The sequence below is a fragment of the Carettochelys insculpta genome, chromosome 1 (assembly GCF_033958435.1).
Source record: "Carettochelys insculpta isolate YL-2023 chromosome 1, ASM3395843v1, whole genome shotgun sequence".
Taxonomy (NCBI): Eukaryota; Metazoa; Chordata; order Testudines; family Carettochelyidae; genus Carettochelys; species Carettochelys insculpta.
In genome coordinates, this window is record NC_134137.1 from 300,106,043 (window position 1) to 300,123,827 (window position 17,785).

The 17,785-nt window shown below is 45.8% G+C and overlaps 1 protein-coding gene across 1 annotated transcript in view; it reads left to right on the top strand.

Moving 5' to 3' along the window:
• The window catches only part of SLC6A15 (solute carrier family 6 member 15), a 43,041-nt gene extending 38,667 nt beyond the window's left edge, over positions 1 to 4,374 (top strand). Inside the window, exons 10-11 of the mRNA XM_074984003.1 lie at positions 2,629 to 2,791; positions 3,554 to 4,374. Coding sequence (XP_074840104.1) covers positions 2,629 to 2,791; positions 3,554 to 3,925 — 535 coding nt within the window. The 3' untranslated portion in view covers positions 3,926 to 4,374. The remainder of the gene's footprint in view (positions 1 to 2,628; positions 2,792 to 3,553) is intronic.
• Positions 4,375 to 17,785: the final 13,411 nt, after the last annotated feature.

Below are 17,785 nucleotides of genomic sequence, written 5' to 3' on the forward strand. Positions count from 1 at the left end.
CCTCAATCCACACCGTCCACAAGAGGGTGTCACTTACAACAGAGGCACGAAGCTCGCTAACATGGTGGGGAAACCCCAAGAATCTCCTAACGGGTGCCCTTCCGCCAACCGCAGATTACTGTGTTCATTACAACAGATGCCTCCCATATGGGATGGGGGGCTCACATGGACAACAAAACCAACTCAAGGATTATGGTCCCCCGCAGAGAAGACACTGCACATAAACATACTAGAGCTCAGGGCAGTGTTCAATGCGTGCAGGTATTTTCACAATTATCTGCGTGGAAAAATAGTTGGCGTGAATACCGACAACACCACCACGTTTTATATAAACCGACAGGGGGGAGCCAGGTCTCGTACGCTTTGTGCGGAGGCAGTCCGACTCTGGAACTGGTGCATCGCCAACAATATAATCATAAAGGCTTCGTACCTACCGGGGGTCCACAACATCAAGGCGGACCAACTCAGCAGACACTTTGCGCCCACTCACAAGTGGCAAATCCGTTCAGACCTACTTCACCAGGTGTTCCGCAGATGGGGTTTTCCCCAAATCGACTTGTTCGCCACCCGAGAAAACAAGAAATGTTCCCAATACTGCTCCAGAGCGGGCATGGGACAGGAGTCTTTGGGGAACGCCTTCATGATCCCATGGAAGGGCCCTCTACTTTATGCGTTCCCTCCCACGACACTTATACACAAGGTCTTGGAGAAGGCCAGAAGGGAGAAAGCACGCATGATACTCATAGTCCCAACCTGGGACCGGCAACGGTGGTTCCCATTGCTCTTGCGCGTGGCTGAACATCGGCCATTTCTCCTACCAACAGTATCGGACATTCTCACTCAGGCTTGAGGGTCAATACTGCACCCGCACCTGAAGAGACTTCGGCTACAAGCATGGCTAATCCATGGCTAAGCGCCTTAGAGACTACATGCTCAGAGGGAGTGCAACAAGTCCTTGAATGTAGTCGGAGAACTTCCACCAGAAAGACTTATCAGCACAAATGGTTGCGTTTTTCCGAATGGTGTTCCTCCAGGCAACTAATACCCCAGGACGCCACCATACCTACGATTCTGGATTATTTGCTACAACTCAAACAAAATGGACTTTCCCTATCCTCTATAAAGGTGCATCTGGCGGCTATATCAGCATTTCGACATGAAGAGGATGGATCAACCACATTTGCCCATCCTGTTATCTCGCGTTTCCTAAAGGGGTTGGTGAATCTGTACCCCCCTCGGAAACCAATACCGCCATCACGGAGTTTAGACCTAGTTCTACACACCCTCTCGGGATGCCCTTTGAACCATTGGCTACGGTCCCCCTCCGACTACTTACTATTAAAACGACTGTCCTCCTGGCAATCACGTCACCTCGCAGAGTGAGTGAGCTTGCGGCCATAATGTCCACACCACCCTGCACGATCTTCTCAAAAGAAGCGGTGGTCTTACGATTACACCCAGCCTTCGTTCCGAAGGTCTCTTCAGACTTTCATATCAACGAACCAATAGTGCTGCCCTCGTTCTATCCTAAGCCTCACAACTAAAATGAAGAGGCACGGTTGCACTTACTTGACGTAAGAAGGGCACTGGCCTTCTACATCGATAGAACTAAACCTTTCCGGAAAACGGATAGACTACTGGTGTCCATTGCATCCAGGTCAAAAGGAGAAGCGCTATCTTCACAGGGGATTTCAAATCACATTGTGTCTTGCATAAGACTGTGTTACGAGATTTGCAAGACTCCTCTCCCAGTTCCGCCAAGAGCCCACTCTGCTAGGGCGATGGTGGCGTCAACGGCCTTCTTCAAAGGCATCGCGCTGAGAGATATCTGCAGAGCGGCGACGTGGTCTTCCTATGACACCTTCGCCAAGCACTACGCCATGCACAGGATGCTTGATGAGGATACACGCCTGTCGACAGCAGTCCTTTCACGGGCAAGCCGCGCATAAATCGGGTACCCACCTCCTTTTTCGGGGGGGTTACTGCTGGGTAGTCACCTACTGTGGAGCACCCACGGGGACCACTCGAAGAAGAAAGAGAAGCTACTCACCTGTGTAGTAACGATGGTTCTTCGAGATGTGTCCCCGTGGGTGCTCCACTACCCACCCGTTCCTCCCCACTTCGGAGCTCTGTTTGTGTGTTTTCAGGGGCGTCCGGAACGGTTGATCAGGAACTGGCGGGGACCGGATCGCGCACGTGACCGTAAGCGCGCGAAGAGCCGACGGAGACTGATGAAGATTTTCCGAGCTGCGGCGCCGGGGCGAGCCCGACACCTACTGTGGAGCACCCATGGGGACACATCTCGAAGAACCATCGTTACTACACAGGTGAGTAACTTCTCTTTCTCCACCCCTAGTTAGAGACTAGGAAATGCTCCTCAAACTAATTTCTACATGTGGCTTAATCAGGATTCAGACCTAAGTTTTCTAGCAGTCTAAATTAACTTGATCTGAGTTGGTTCAATACACTATTAACATGGGTAACTGTTACAAACTGTACAGTTGGTCTAAATGCAGACATTTCTATGTCTAATCTTTGTTAATGTGCTGTTGCAAATTAGCATACATGTCTCAATTACAGACTCTCAGAACCTCAGTTTCTGAACTAATAATGTCCATTTTCTCACAGATTTATGGAGGATCTAAAGGATATGCTTGGTTTTTCTCCAAACCGATATTACTACTACATGTGGAAGTATGTTTCCCCTGTAGTGTTGTTATTTTTGCTGGTAGCTAGTATTGTCCAAATGGGATTAAGTCCTCCTGGTTACAGTGCGTGGATTGAAGAAAAGGTACGTAATAACAAAAAATATTGCCAGAATAATGTAATATTATTTAAAGAGCTTTTGCTGGCCCTTGAAAATCACTTGGTAATTCATATTGTGCATTACATATATAAACATGGCCACTATTGTTTCTAATACTAATACAAAAACCTCATTGTTTTTAATAGCATTTGTCCTTTCATTTAAAAAAAAATATCGTCACTGGCCAACACTTCCCTTTTATCCTTTGTGTCAGTGCTGACTTGTTGGGGTGTGTTTGTGCGAGAGAAGGAGGAGGGGTAGGGTAAACACGTTTATTTGTTATTTGATTGGTTGATTGGTTGGTTTGAATATGCGATGGCAGCAATGAACTAGTATCATGTGTTTCATTACTTTGTTCACTAGCTACCATAGAACCAAATATCTAGAGTAGGCATTTCATTGTCCTTCACTTGGAAGCTGATACAGCATATCAGTGGACAGTTATTTTATAGGAATAGTATGTGACTGATCAGTTTAGTAGAATAAGGACATTTGGTTTCTAGGAAATCTAGCTATATAGATTTTCAGCGAAGAATCGGTAATGTTCTGGTTTGTAGTTTTTATGCAGCCGTAGCATTGTGCTTAGTGCTTATTTCATCAGATGTAGCAATGCCAAATCTAACATTAACTCTTAAGCAAACTCTGGGAGAACTTAAGGTGGGATATCAATAGATTTGCCTGCATTAGGATTGGGAGCTTTGTCTGTTTGTAACAGTGTGTTATTTGTGCTTCTCTTGGCTCATCTAGGCTGCTGATGAATTCCTGAGCTATCCACCATGGGGAATGATTGTCTGTATCTCTCTGATCATATTGGCCATACTTCCTGTCCCTATAGTCTTCATAATCCGCCGCTGCAACCTTATTGATGATAGCTCTGGTAGTTTGGCAGCTGTATCCTACAAAAGGGGACGGATAATAAAGGAGACCATTAATTTAGAGGGAGATGATGCGAGTCTGATTCATGGGAAGAGTCCAAGTGAAGTGCCGTCTCCAAATTTTGGTAAAAACATATACCGGAAACAGACTGGATCCCCAACTCTGGACACCGCTCCCAATGGACGCTATGGTATTGGCTATCTAATGGCCGATATGCCAGATATGCCAGAGTCTGACTTGTAGCTAGAGAACAAAATCACTTGTTTTTTGTTCAAAATGTATCACTGGACATTGGCACTCTAAGAGAAGTGGTCTGCTTCAGTTCATAGAGTGCAATCTCAGGTGTCCACTAGCTGCATTCTTTAAAATATCATGATGGTATATACAGTGTGAAAATTCCATTTGGATTGATTTTCTGGTTAAATACTGCATTAGAACATAAGAATGGCCATTCTGGGTCAGACCAAAGACCCATCCATCCCAGTATTCTGCCCTCAGACAGTGGCCTATGCCAGCTGCCCAGGGGGAATGAACAGAACAGGTAAGCATCAAGTCATCTACCCTGTCACCAATACTAGCCTCCGGCAATAGATGACAGGGATACCATGTCTACCTATCTTGGCTAATAGTCAGGGCTGGACGTATCTTCCATGAATTTTATCTCGTTCTGTGTTGAACCCTGTTACTTGGCCTTCAAAACATCTGCCAAAGATTTCCACAGGTTGACTGTGTGTTGAGTGAAGAAATACTTCATTTTGTGTCTTTTAAGCATGATACCTGTTAATTTCATTCAGTGAACCCTAGTTCTTGGGCTATTATGATTAAATACATTTCCTTATTTGCTTTCTCCAAACCAGTCATGATTTTATATACCTCTGTCATATATCTTTTCCCAAAATGAAGAGTCCCTGTCTGATTAATATTTTCCCTGGGAGAAGCTGTTCTATGCCCCTAATAGTTTTTGTTGCCTCATTCTGAATTTTTTCCAATTCCAATATATCTTTTTTGACATGGGGCAACCGTATCTGCATGCAGTATTCAGGATGTGGGCATACTGTGGATTTATATAGAGGCAATATGATATTGTCTGTCTTATTATCTATCTCTTTGTTAATGATTCCTAACATTCTGTTTGCTTTTCTGATTGCTGCTGTGCACTGAGTAGATGTTTTCAGAGAACTGTCTACAGTGATGTCAAGATCTCTTTCTTAAATGGTAACAGCTAATTTAGACCCCATCATTTTGTAGGTGTGACTGGGATCATGTTTTGCAATATGCATTACTTTGCATTTAGCAACACAGAATTTCATCCACTTTTGTGAAATCCCATTGTACCTCTTTGCAGTCTGCTTTGGACTTCAGGTATCTTAAGTGTTGGAGGGAGTGTGCACCACAAACAAGATCAGTGATGGGCTAGATCTGTCAGTGTAGCTAACATATTTTTAAAAAATCTATTTGGAAGCTTTCTGTCTATAAAGAACTGATATTAACTCAGTTTGCAGCAGTTTTTCAATTGGTGTCATTTCTGACTTAAAGTAATTGAAAATCCCTTTTTATTCCTGCCAAGTTAATTCCCAAGTATTAGAAGTGAGCTCCAAAACAGTTCACCAAACCCAGGTTTCTGCACACATTTGTATATACATTGTGTAGATACGCTGTACTTATTTTGTTAGCACTGATGATTACTTAGGCTATTGGTGGAGTACAGAAATCTTGCAAACTATTTTCTTATGTAATAGCTGTATAGAAAAAAAGTATTAGATAACCAAGGAGGAGGCTTAGGGTGGGAATACAAGACTGATTCCCGTTTCACTGGGGACTACTTAAGCTGTTTCTGTATATTTATGTAAAATAGTTGCTTTTTTTCAGTGTGAAAATTATGTAAGAGTGAGTCACTCAAAGACTCTTAAGGATTGTGCAGATTCTGCATTTTTTTCTATGCTGTGTGCCTAAAAACCCTTCTTGATATTTATTGTGGTTATAAAATTACATATATTATATTTATATAATATACTTGTAATGTAAATATGTATATTAATACTGAATGTAATGGTTTCAAAACTTGAAGCAAGATGGCTTTTTAATTAGTCTCTTTCAGTGTTGCTTCTGGTTTATGCAAAAATAAATTCTTGTTTTTTGTTTGTTTGTCTGTCTGTTTGTTTGTTTGTTTTTAGTCAATAATCGTTAAAATATGTATGGCATTACATTTTAAACTATAAATAAAGAGTGAAAAAAGATGCATTTTTGTTATTTCCTGGTATGTGTTTATAGTGCAATATTTTTGCCTGTCAGCTGCACTAGCTGGAAGAATGGTGTTCACAAACTGGAGAGAGGTGCTCAAAACCTCAAAAAGAAGAAAAAAAGTTTAAGTGGGAAATCATGGTTTCATTATATTACTGCATCAAGAATAACAGTTAATATAGCCATGTACATTTACATTACATTATACAAAGCCAAATATATAATACACCCCGAGGAGATTATAAATTATAGACTCAATTCTGCTTTTGCTACAAGCCCTCAGCAAAGTAGTTATGTTGATCCAGGAGCAAAACAAGGAACCAGTTTCTGTCTTTGAGAAGGAAATGCAAGAAAATTGGAACTACTATCTGCTTTCCCTTGCCTCCATTCCTCGGGGAGTTACTTGCAACTATCCCCATCCTATTCCTGACCCTCCTTCATGTCTACATAGATAGCAGAGGAAGTTGCAAAGATAGTTTTCATTTTCTGCTGCTGCCCGTGCTGCTGGTAGTCCACATAGAATCATAGAACAATAGAGCTGGAAGACACCTAAAAAAGCCATCACGTCCAGCCCCCTGCTCTAAGCAGGACCAAACCCATCAGATCAGCCAAGCCGGGGCTTTGTCGAGGCGAGACTTAAATGCCTCCAGGGATGGAGACTCCACTACTTCCCTGGGTAGACCATTCCAATGCTTCACCACCCTCCTAGTGAAAAAATTTTTCCTAATGTTCAACCTGGACCTTCCCAACCCCAACATGAGACCGTTGTTCTGTGTTCGGCCACCTTGACTACTGTGAACAGTCTCTCTCCAGCCTCTTTGCAACCTCCCTTCAGTAAGTTGAAGGCTGTTATCAAGTCCCCCCTCAGTCTTCTCTTCAGCAAACTGAACAGTCCCAATTCCCTCAACCTTTCTTCATAAGTCATATGCTCCAGCCCCCTAATTATTTTGGTCGCCCTCTGCTGGAACCTCTCCAGTGTAACCACATCCTGTAATTGGGGGCCCAGAACTGGACACAGTACTCCAGATGCGGTGTCTCACCAAAGCCGAATAAGGAATAATCACTTATCTGGATCTACTGGCAACGTTCCTCTTGATGCAACCTAATACGCCTTTAGCTTTCTTGGCTACAGTGGCACACTGTTGACTCATGTCCTGCTTCTCGTCCACTACAACTCCCAGGTCCTTTTCTGCAGAACTACTATCGAGCCAATTGGGATTCTTCCGGCCAATTTTCCTTATTGAACCTCATCAGATTTCTTGCAGCCCAGTCGTCCAATTTGTCTAAGTCAGCCTGGACCCTGTGCCTACCCTCCAGCGTATCTACCTCTCCCCCTAGCTACGTGTCATCCGCAAACTTGCTGAGGGTGCAATCCAACCCTCATCTAGGTCATTGATAAATATGTTGAACAGAACAGGACCCAGAACCGATCCTTGGGATACTCCACTAGAAACCGACCACCATCCCAACATGGAGGTGTTGATCACTACCCGCTTGGCCCGACCTTCTAGCCAGCTTTCTATCCATTTAACCGTCCATTTATTCAATCCAAATTCCTTTAACTTGCCGACAAGAATATTGTGGGAGACCATATCAAAAGCTTTGCTAAAGTCAAAATAAATCACATTCATTGATTTTCCCCTATCCACAGAGCCAGTTATCTCACAGTAGAAACTAATCAGATTGGTCAGGCATGACTTGCCCTTCATGAATCCATGCTGACTATTCCTGATCACTCTCCCCTCCTCCAAGTGCCTCAAAATGAGTTCCTTGAGGAGCCTCTCCATGATTTTTCCAGGGACTGATGTAAGACTGACCGGCCTATAGTTCCCTTGATCATCCTTCTTCCCTTCATTAAAGATGGGCACTACATTTGCATTTTTCCAATCATCCGGGATCTCTCCCGATCTCCACAACTTTTCAAAGATAACAGCCAAGGGCTTGTCAACAACATATGCCAACTCCCTCAGAACCCTAAGATGAATTAGGTCCAGGCCCATGGATTTATGTAAGTGCCTAAAGTGTCTCACAGTTAAGCCTGAAGCCTTCCTAAAGCAGTGTGTGATTCAAAATAAAAGGTTTGATTGTGAAAATGAAGTACCATAGTAAGCCATACAAAAATAACCAGCAAAACATTTTGACCAAATGCAACATGCCAGTGAATGTTTAATTTGTCTCTGGGAATAGATCCACCCCATGGCCCTACTTTAAAATAATTTTCATTAATAATGATGAAGAACAACTTCTCAACTTACCTAGCGGTTGCTCAGAGAAAAATGGTGTTGATTAAACATATCCAGTTGCTTAACTTTTTGGAATATTGTGCTACCTCTTATCTGTATAAATTGTAGTTTGTGGGTGTCTCTAGCTTACCCATTGGAACTTACACAATGCAAATGAAATAAGTGAAAAAGTGTCATTCATAAACAATCTCTGTGGTCAGCAGATGGTGTTAGTATTTGTATATGACAGCAGAATACCAAGAGACGTGGAGAACGTGTACAGAATGTAGAAATATGTCCAAACCTGTGACATGGAAACAGCACAAGTGTGTATTATCATCTCCGGAGAGCGGTGAAAAAAAGGCAAAACAGCTCAGGGAAAGGTAGCTAGGTCTGAGATGGCACTGGCCTTGACTTTTGGCTAGAGAGTCCCTGAGCCAGAACCTGCAGTAGAGAATGGATCTGGATTTCTCTGCCCGCCACTGAAGAAGTGGTGTTATGTGGCAGTGAACAGGAAGAATAAACAGTTGTTAAAGTAAGACCTTGATACTCTGGAAGGGGACAACACAGATAACTTCTCCAGAGGGCTGAGTTACAAAGAGGCAGCAGCAGCTTGTGGGGTGAGAGAGAGACTGCAGACAGAGGCCACATCTACACTGTGAGATAAATTCAAATTGAAGGCAGTTAGCTTAATATTACCATGTGACTCTCTTCACTGTAAATACCATTAGGTAGATTTAGGGAGCACTAATATTAACATCATTGGTACCTGCTGTGTGTAGCATCAAGTTCGAATTTAAAAGTTCAAATAAAGGCCAGTGTGGAAACACCACGTCTTTCAATCTAATTTGTTATCCTCCAGATGTGTCCCGTATGTAACCCACAATGCCCCACAGTGCTCCGCTCTGTCTGCTGCTCTTCAGGTGCTCAGGAATTAGATAACAGAAAGATCATGAATATCAAATTGGGACCAGGAAGTCTGTGGCTGTCAGGCCATGTTTTTATGAGAGGCTGAGGAATGTCTTTCTTCCTTTGCTATTAGTGCTGTGAGCGCATCCACCCCTTACCAGTAGTCCCAGAAGGGAGTTCATGGTTCTGTCTCTACAGTTGGTATTTTTTTCTGCGCTTCCTGGCACCAGCCACTGCCCCACCACACCACATTGCAGCAAGGCCATTGTGGGGGTCATGCTTATATAAGAAGCCGAGGAACTTCTTCTCAGTGGTTTACATTTGTTCGCGCCCCCCTCCTGCCACACAGGCGCCACACAGTCAGGGTCTTTCCTGTGCTCAACCACATCATGTGGCTATCCCCAGACCCAATAAAAGGACGTACCTGCTGTTGGGTGCTGACCTGCTGCCAGAAGCACCATGGCCTGACTTGTGTTCGGTTAGGGTTCCAAGGGCGAGAAAGATTTTGTCCGGGGGGACTGCTTCAACTGGCTACACACCAAAAATATTTTCTGGGCCTTTCTGCCACCAGGGGAAGTCTCCTCCAGCGGCTAAGATTTTCAGGGGCTTACAACTGCCTGGGAGGACTACTTCAACTGGTCCCCCACTGAAACACCCCCACATCACCCGCTCCAACAAGGACTAGGGGGTCTAAGATTTTTGGGGCTTGTCTGACACCGGGGGTGGGGGGAGCGAACAGTTTGAGTGTCCCTTGAGCCATGGACCACGCATCCCACAGCCCAAAAAGATTTTCAGGGACCATGTCAACTGGCCATTCAACCTCCCAAACACCAAACTGCCCCACAATGGGAATGAAATTTGGTGAGCTCCATCCCTCATGCTGGCAACATCTGTGTAATGGAGAAGGAAGACAAAAATCTTTTTCCTAGACTTTTCTATCCTCTTTCTTCTAACTTTGGACCCCTTCACACAGGGAAGAGTGGGTGGAGGGCCAGTTGAGAATACAGACTGTTCACAGAAGATGTATAATGGACTAGGACGCCAAATATCCTCCCCTCGACAAATGTCTTTTTTCAAAATCCTTACTATCAACTCTTTTTTCATGCTTCTCATTGCCCCTATATTATATTCAGGGATCAGATGCAATCAAGGGAAGGGGGACAGTCAGTGGAGGGCCAGCTGAGAACACAGACTGTGCACAGCAGCTGTATAGTGAAATGGGAAACCAAATAACCTCCCCTCAGCAACTCTCTTTTTTCCAAATCTTTACTATCTACTCTTTTTTCATGCTTTTTATTGTCTATTATTTTCTGGAATCAGATGTAATCAAGGAAAGAATCAGAGTCGGTGGAGGGCCAGTTGAGAAGACATACACTTGATGATTTTTATAAAATCTTACATAATTCAGTTATAGCTACAGTTTTAAAAAACAGTTCAGTTATAGAGGAAAGATTTCTGTGCATTTGGCAATATTTGTTGATGCACTAGTTTTCCTTCCCTCCACTTGGCAAAATGGATGATTGTGTACTACAGGAGGGGAATGAGAACAGTTCAATTGATTAGTTGCACATCAGCTATCATACTTTGATTATCCTGCCATCCTGGATGAATGGAATGCCATGGGCTCCAGGATTCCCTGTGCCCTAATATATACCCTGTTTACTGCCACTCAAATGCTTGATGCCTACCACTGCGAAATATCCTCCACTGTTGAATCTGTGGCCTTCAAGAAACAGAAGTGCTGTTCAAAAAGTCTGAGTAGGAGTGAAGGTGTTCAAAAAGTCACTTTAAAATAAAAGAGGCAAATGATTCTCTGCAACACCCCTCTCCAAGGAGATGAGCCAAACGTAAGTACATACTGCTTTATTTGTTCCCTGGTGAAAATCCATTGATGTTGCTGTTAAATTACACTGCATGATTACTCAGTTTAACGTTTTCCGAAGCCTCTTGATGACAACACAGTATGTGAAAGGTCCTCAGATTAGCCATCTAAAAAAGAATAGCTCAGATGTGGGAATCTTCAGCACATCCTCCACAGTGAAAACTGATGCAAAGAATTCATTTAGTTTTACCATAATATTTGTCCACCTTGATTATCCAGTGGACCGAGGCTATGTCTAGATTAGAGTGATTTGTCAATAGACATTTTTGTCAGAAGATACTTCGCGACAAAACTTCTGTCAAATGATCGTGTCCAGACATCAAAGAGGATCGAAAGAGCAATCCGCACTGTCAACAGAGGGTGGCTAGACTACCCGGCCTCTCTAGCAGCAAAACAGCCATCTGGAACCACAGGGACAGCACAGTCAGAGGGAAAGCACAACCAGAGCAGGGCTTCAACTCTTTATGGGAGACATGGCTCTTTCCTGTGAGCCACAGTGCCAGAGCAGCCCCCAGGCTTGCACTGCCCCACACAGAGGTACTTCAGCACCTGCTACACCTCCTGATGATGATTCTCCTGACTGCCTTTGAGGACCTCGCCATGACTGCAGGATGGTCACACCTGTGTCCATCCCCCGGGGTGCACAGGCAGATCAGGAGGCACAGCACCGGTTCCGACTGGTAGGACTGGCTAGTTACGGGGCAGTGGGATGACAAGCAGTGTCTCCAGAACTTCCAAATGTGGAAGGCTACATTCCTGGAGTTCTGTGCCTGGCGTGACCCTGTCTTCCAGAGACTGAACACTTGGCTGTGGCCTGCCACTCCCGGGAGAAGCTGGTCATAGTCGCCCTCTGGAAGCCCTCCATCCCCAACAGTTACCACTCGGTGGGCAACCAGTTCAGCTGGGGGAAGTCCATCATCAGAGCTCAGGGCCCTCTTCATGGCAGTCTCTGCATGGGAGGGTGGGGGTTGTGTCCTACCCAAGGAGGACCCTCAGGAGGTGGGTTTGGTGGTGCAAGGAGTGGGGTAGGGGATAGCTCTGTCCACGGGGGACCATGGCATCCCATGTTCACACAGCCCTGCTGCCAGTGGGGCAGCCTCACAGGGAGGGTCCTGACGAGCTCAGGTGGGTGGACGGGCCCCCCCACCAGGGCCAGAGACTCCCTCAGTTTGTGAAGTGTATGTTCAGTTCCCTCCTTTTGCAGTTTGTGATGCCCATCGACACCATCCTGCTGCAGAGGGTAATCTGTATGGGAGACGTGGATGCAGTTGGGACCAGATTTGTTGTCCTGGGCTTCCCAAACTGTGTTGGGGCCATCGATGGGACCTATATCCTAAACCGTGCCCCAGAGAGAGTGTGACCAGGTATATCAGCTGCAAGGGCTACTTTTCAATGGTGCTGCAGGTCCTGGTAGACCACCCTGGACAGTTCATGGACATTTATGTCAGGTGGTCAGGCCAGGCACATGACAGTCCTGTGTTCTGCAACTTCAGCCTGTGCTGGAGGATGGAGGTGGGTACATTCGTCCCCCACTGTGAGCTGTTGGTCAGGGACGTGCACATGCCACTCTTCCTCAAGGGATACATGGCCTACCCTTTCATGCCCGGGCCCATGAAACCTTATACTGACCAGCAGGACCCCAGGCAGGAACTGTTTAACGTCCACCTCAACTGGGCCAAGATGCAGGCAGAATACACCTTCAGCTGCCTCAAGACACGGTTTAGGTGCCTGCTTACCACCCTCCTTTATGGCAGCAAGACGTGGACCCTGTATGCCCACCAGGAAAGCGCATCCTTGGAATAGCATGGAAGGACAGAGTGACCAACACCACCGTCCTCGAGCAAGCTGGAATCCCAGCCATGCACACCCTCCTCAGGCAGTGTCGGCTCCGCTGGCTTGGCCACGTCCACAGGATGAATGATGGAAGGATTCCAAAAGACATCCTGTATGGTGAGTTAGCCTCTGGCAAAAGACCTCCCGGACGCCCCCAGTTGCGCTACAAAGATGTCTGCAAGCGAGACCTCAAAGAGGTAGACATCAAGCTAGACAACTGGGAAGAACTAGCAGACGACCGTGGCAGATGGAGGCAGGGGTTACGCAAGGGCCTTCAGAAGGGCAAGATGAGGATCAGACAGCTAGCAGAGGAGAAGCGAGTGCACAGAAAGCACAATAAGGACTTGCCAGACACCCACCACATCTGCAAGAGATGCAGCAAGGACTGTCACTCTCATGTGGGTCTTCATGGTCACAGTAGACACTGTAAATGAAGCCCTCAATTGAAACTATAAAGGGCGCGACCCATAGTCTATACAGACTGAAGGATGCCTACTACTACCCACCTTGATGTGGGAGAGCACAATGTCACCCAAGTTGTGCGGCATGTTGTGCCCTGCATAACATTGTGGAGGAGAAGGGGGTGGCCATCTTCCTTGGGTGGGGTGTGGACGCTGGTCTTGAGGGCCATGCATATGAGGAGCCAGGTGCAGCTCCCATCTGCCAAGCCCGTCAGGATGGGGTGCAGATCTGCGAGGCCCTGAGGCAGAGCTTCTCCCATGGCCCCCAGTAACCTTCCCCAGGGCACTCCCATTGGGGGCCTTAGGCCCCCAGCCTTACACTGTCGCCACCACGATTCCTCCCTTTGCCCCTCTCTCCTCCCACACTTTTTTCCAATAAAGAGGGACACGGGTGTGCTGACCAAATAATTATTTTACTTAACCAAAGAAAAATGTGTCAAACAGAAACCGTGTAATAACAAAGTATTTTCAGTACAAATCTTTGAACTATATACAGTGAGAGGGGGACATGAGACGGGGTGCAGGGCAGCAGAACTTGGATGGGGGACTTGGGATATGGGTTGGGGGGGTCCACAATACAAGGAGGGGGTGTGGGCTGCAAAACTGAGGGAGAGCAGGACCCTGAGTGGCATTGGCCTTGCGATCCCTTTCTGCTATGGGTGCGGGGCCCTGGTCAGGGCTGTGTTGGTGCCAGGGGGCCAGGGCTCAGGGGTGGTCTGGGGTGGTGTGGGAAGTGGGCAAGCATGGCCCTCAGCCACTGGAACAGGTCCAAGACTCCCTGCAGGGGATGGCTGGTGGGGGCAGGCAGCGGGGCCTGGAGGGGCGAGGGTGGTAGCCATGGGCAGCTGGCGCATCATGTCCTGCTAGACACTGGTAGCAGCACCAAAGCAGGACATGAGTTGGTCCCAGGCCTGCGATTACCATTTTGTTTCAGCCTGCACCGAGTGCTCCATGAGATCAGATATCCTCCACAGGGCAGCATTGTGGGCCCCATGAAGGTGCTCCTGGACATGCCGACAGCATCTCCGGCTGTGGGGGGGCTGGCCCTGCCCTCAGGCAATGTAAGTGCAGCTGTAAGGAAGACAAGGAGGAGAGACAGTGAGTTATTCATGCAACTCTGCCCCTAGGGCACTGCCCCACGCCAGGAGCAGCGACCAACATCCTCTGGGCTAGTGGATGGGAATGTCCCAGTTGCAAAGCCATATGTGGTCTGCGTAACGGGCCGTCCCACACAGGGGCTTTGCAGTGCTGCCAGGGCTGGACTGATAGGATGATGTAAAGCCCCTAGTAATAGGGGCAGGTGGCATTGGGCTGTGTCCCAGGCCTGCGCATAGCCCTGGCTGAGCTCCTTCACCTTGGCACACACCAGCTGTGTCTACACGTGCCCCAAACTTCGAAATGGCCATGCAAATGGCCATTTCGAAGTTTACTAATGAAGCGCTGAAATGCATATTCAGCGCTTCATTAGTAAACTTCGAAATGGCCATTTGCATGGCCATTTCGAAGTTTGGGGCACGTGTAGACACAGCCACCTATTCCAAAGTACAGTAACAGTGGCCCCATTTGTCCAGGGCGGTGGCTATCCAGGTGCATATGAGGGTGGTGCAGTGCTACACCTTGGGGTCTTGGAGAGTCTCCTCCTTCCCCCACAGGTTCAACAGGGTCTGGACCTCTGCCCTAGTCCAGGATTGGGGTCTCCTCTTGCTGTCATGGGGTGGCTCCTGGGACCCCTCAGGCTGGTCGCTCGAGGGCTCTGGTTGGTTGCGGGCTGCCTGCTGCTCAGCCATAGGGCATACTGTCTGCTTAGGAATGGCTGCAAGGGTATGGGATACAGCCGTGTGTTTCTCTGCTGGTCTCACCTCTCAGCGTCCTGCCACAGGGTTTCCCAGGCTTTCTGCAGCTTTAAGAGGAGCCAGAGGCAGGGACCATAGAGCGCTGATTGCTGTGGACAGGATGTCCCCCAGGGCACCCATGCGGCGCCCTGGAGGCCTTTTCTGTCAACAGAAAGCCCCTTGGAAGGTCCAGACCAGCTTTTTGTTGATGGATCTTTGTTGACAGAGGTGTTCCTCCTCATGGAGAGCAGGGTATGGCTGTTGACAAAAGCACTTCATTCTGGACATGCTTGGTACCTGGACGCTCCCTGGGTTTTGTCGACAAAATGGTCATTTTGTTGACAAAACCCTCTAGTCTAGACGTAGCCCCACTGATGATTGCCAGGCTTCCTGTTTCCAATGTACTTAAAAAAATATTGCTGTTCATTTTAATGTCTTTTGCTAGTTGCTCTTCAAATTCTTTCTGGCCTGCTTAATTATACTTTCATCACCTGACTTATCAGTATATATGCTCTTTTCTATATTCCGAACTAGGCTGGGACTTCCATTTCTGAAAGGGTGCCTTTTTGCCTTTATCCATTCTTTCTTTTTACTCTGCTGTTTAGCCATGGTGCCATTTATTATCACGCCACAAGTTTGTTTTGTTTCTTGTTGTTGTTTTGCTTTTTTTTTTTGATTTGGGGAATACATTTACTTTGAACATCGATTATGTATAATAGTCTCAGAGGGGTAGCCATGCTAGTCTGTGGTTTCACAAATAATAAGCAGTCCTGTGGCATGTTATAGACTAACAAATTTATTAGGTCATGAGCTTTCGTGAGTAAAATCTACTTCCTCAGATGAAAGAATTGAGAGATTTTTCATGTGTTTTTTAAATATTTTCCATGCAGCTTGCAGGCATTTCAGTCTTGTAACTCTTCCCCTTAATTGCCATTTAAGTAACTTCCTTGTATCTCTGTAGTACCACTTTCTGAAATTAAATGGTACCATTGTGGGTTTCACTGGTATTTTTCCCTCTACAAAGAAGTTAAATTTAATTCAACTATGATCATTATTATCAAGCAGTTCACCTATATTCACTCCTTGAACCTGATTCTGTATGCCACCTAGACACAAGTCAAGATTTGCCTGTCCCCTTGTGGTTTCCAGGACTAACTGCTCCAAGAAGCAGTCATGAAGTGTAGGTAGAAACGCTATCTCTGAATACTGTCCTGAGGTTCCATATACTGTCAGTATGAGGATAGTTGAAATACATCATTATTACTGGGTTTTCTGGATATGTAGCCTCTGAATATTTTGCACGCACCATTTTATTATTCAAACCCACCCACCCAGAAATGACAACACAGTGGGGCCGTTTCTACACAGGCCATTTCCTTCAGAAGTGGCATGCTAATACACGGAGTGAAAGATGCCAATGAGGTGTGTAGAAGCGCAGCCCCGGTTGGGGGTGGCTTCCGGAAGGAAGTCCTTCTTCCGGAGGCCCCTTCTTCCCAAAAATTTTTGGGAAGAAGGGGCCTCCGGAAGGAGGACTTCCTTCCGGAAGACCCCCCGGGGCTGCACATCTACATGGCATTTTGGAGTCTGGAAGAACAGTCTTCCAGACTCCAAATCACATAACTTTAGGCTAATGAAGTGTGGGGAATTTGCATCCATGCCTCATTAGCATCTTTGGCTCCATGTATTAGCATGCCACTTCTAAAGGAAGTGGCCTGTATAGAAACAGCCCTGGGTGAGTATTACTTTAGATGTACTGTGGCCTTGGTTCAGCTCTCACATCCCTCCATTTTAGATTGCAGTATTTTCAGTCACTGTTTGCTCTGACGGAAGTGGTAAAAAAGCGTAAAAGGGAAGAGGAACATAGTGCAGAAAGAAAGTGCAACAACACAGAAAGGAAAGGCTTCAGATGGCTAACTACAAATAGAAGGGGCTCAAGGACAAATCATCCATATGGAACCTGAACATATATTGTCATCGTAATTTGTTGTAAAACTCCAAGGTATTTTTAATGGATATGCTTTCCGTGGTTTGATTGCACAAATGAAAGCTATCAAAGACCTGTGTCAATATAATTAGTCTTGGCAGAATTCAATATTTGTTTATAATTTTGATGGATGATACCAATTTTTATTTTTAAGCTATTTAATGTTAATACATTTTAATTTTAAATAGTGACAGGAAATTATGGATGGATCAGGCATTGGCAATGTCAGACAACTACTTACTAGACACACAGACAAAAAATAAAGCTTTAGGGAAACACAGATTGTCAACGTCACATCAAAGTACACAAAGCTAATATACGTAAATCAAACTAATAAATACTCATGAAGAATTTTTCTTACATTGCCTTTGTAAATTGGAATGATCATCAATGAAAATGTTTTTTCATAGGTTTCTGTATGTATGATGAAATTGACAGTTTCTGGCATTGGCTAATAAAATCTAAAATCAAAAGTCTAAATATAATGTAATCATGAGCCACAAGTTTTCTTCCACATTCTTGGGTAGTGAGCAACAGGCACAGAGATCAATGTGTCACAGTCCAAAAAGGGTACTATATCTGTGCCCCTCTTCCTATCCTTTCTCTGACCCCCTAAACTTTTTTCCGTGGATACCCCAGGGATGTGCAGGGTAAACAGGAGAGGAGGCATTTTAGTCTAATATGCCCACAGAGCAGGTAGCTTATGCTCAGGAGGTTCAGGGTGCGTTTTGGTTTAAGT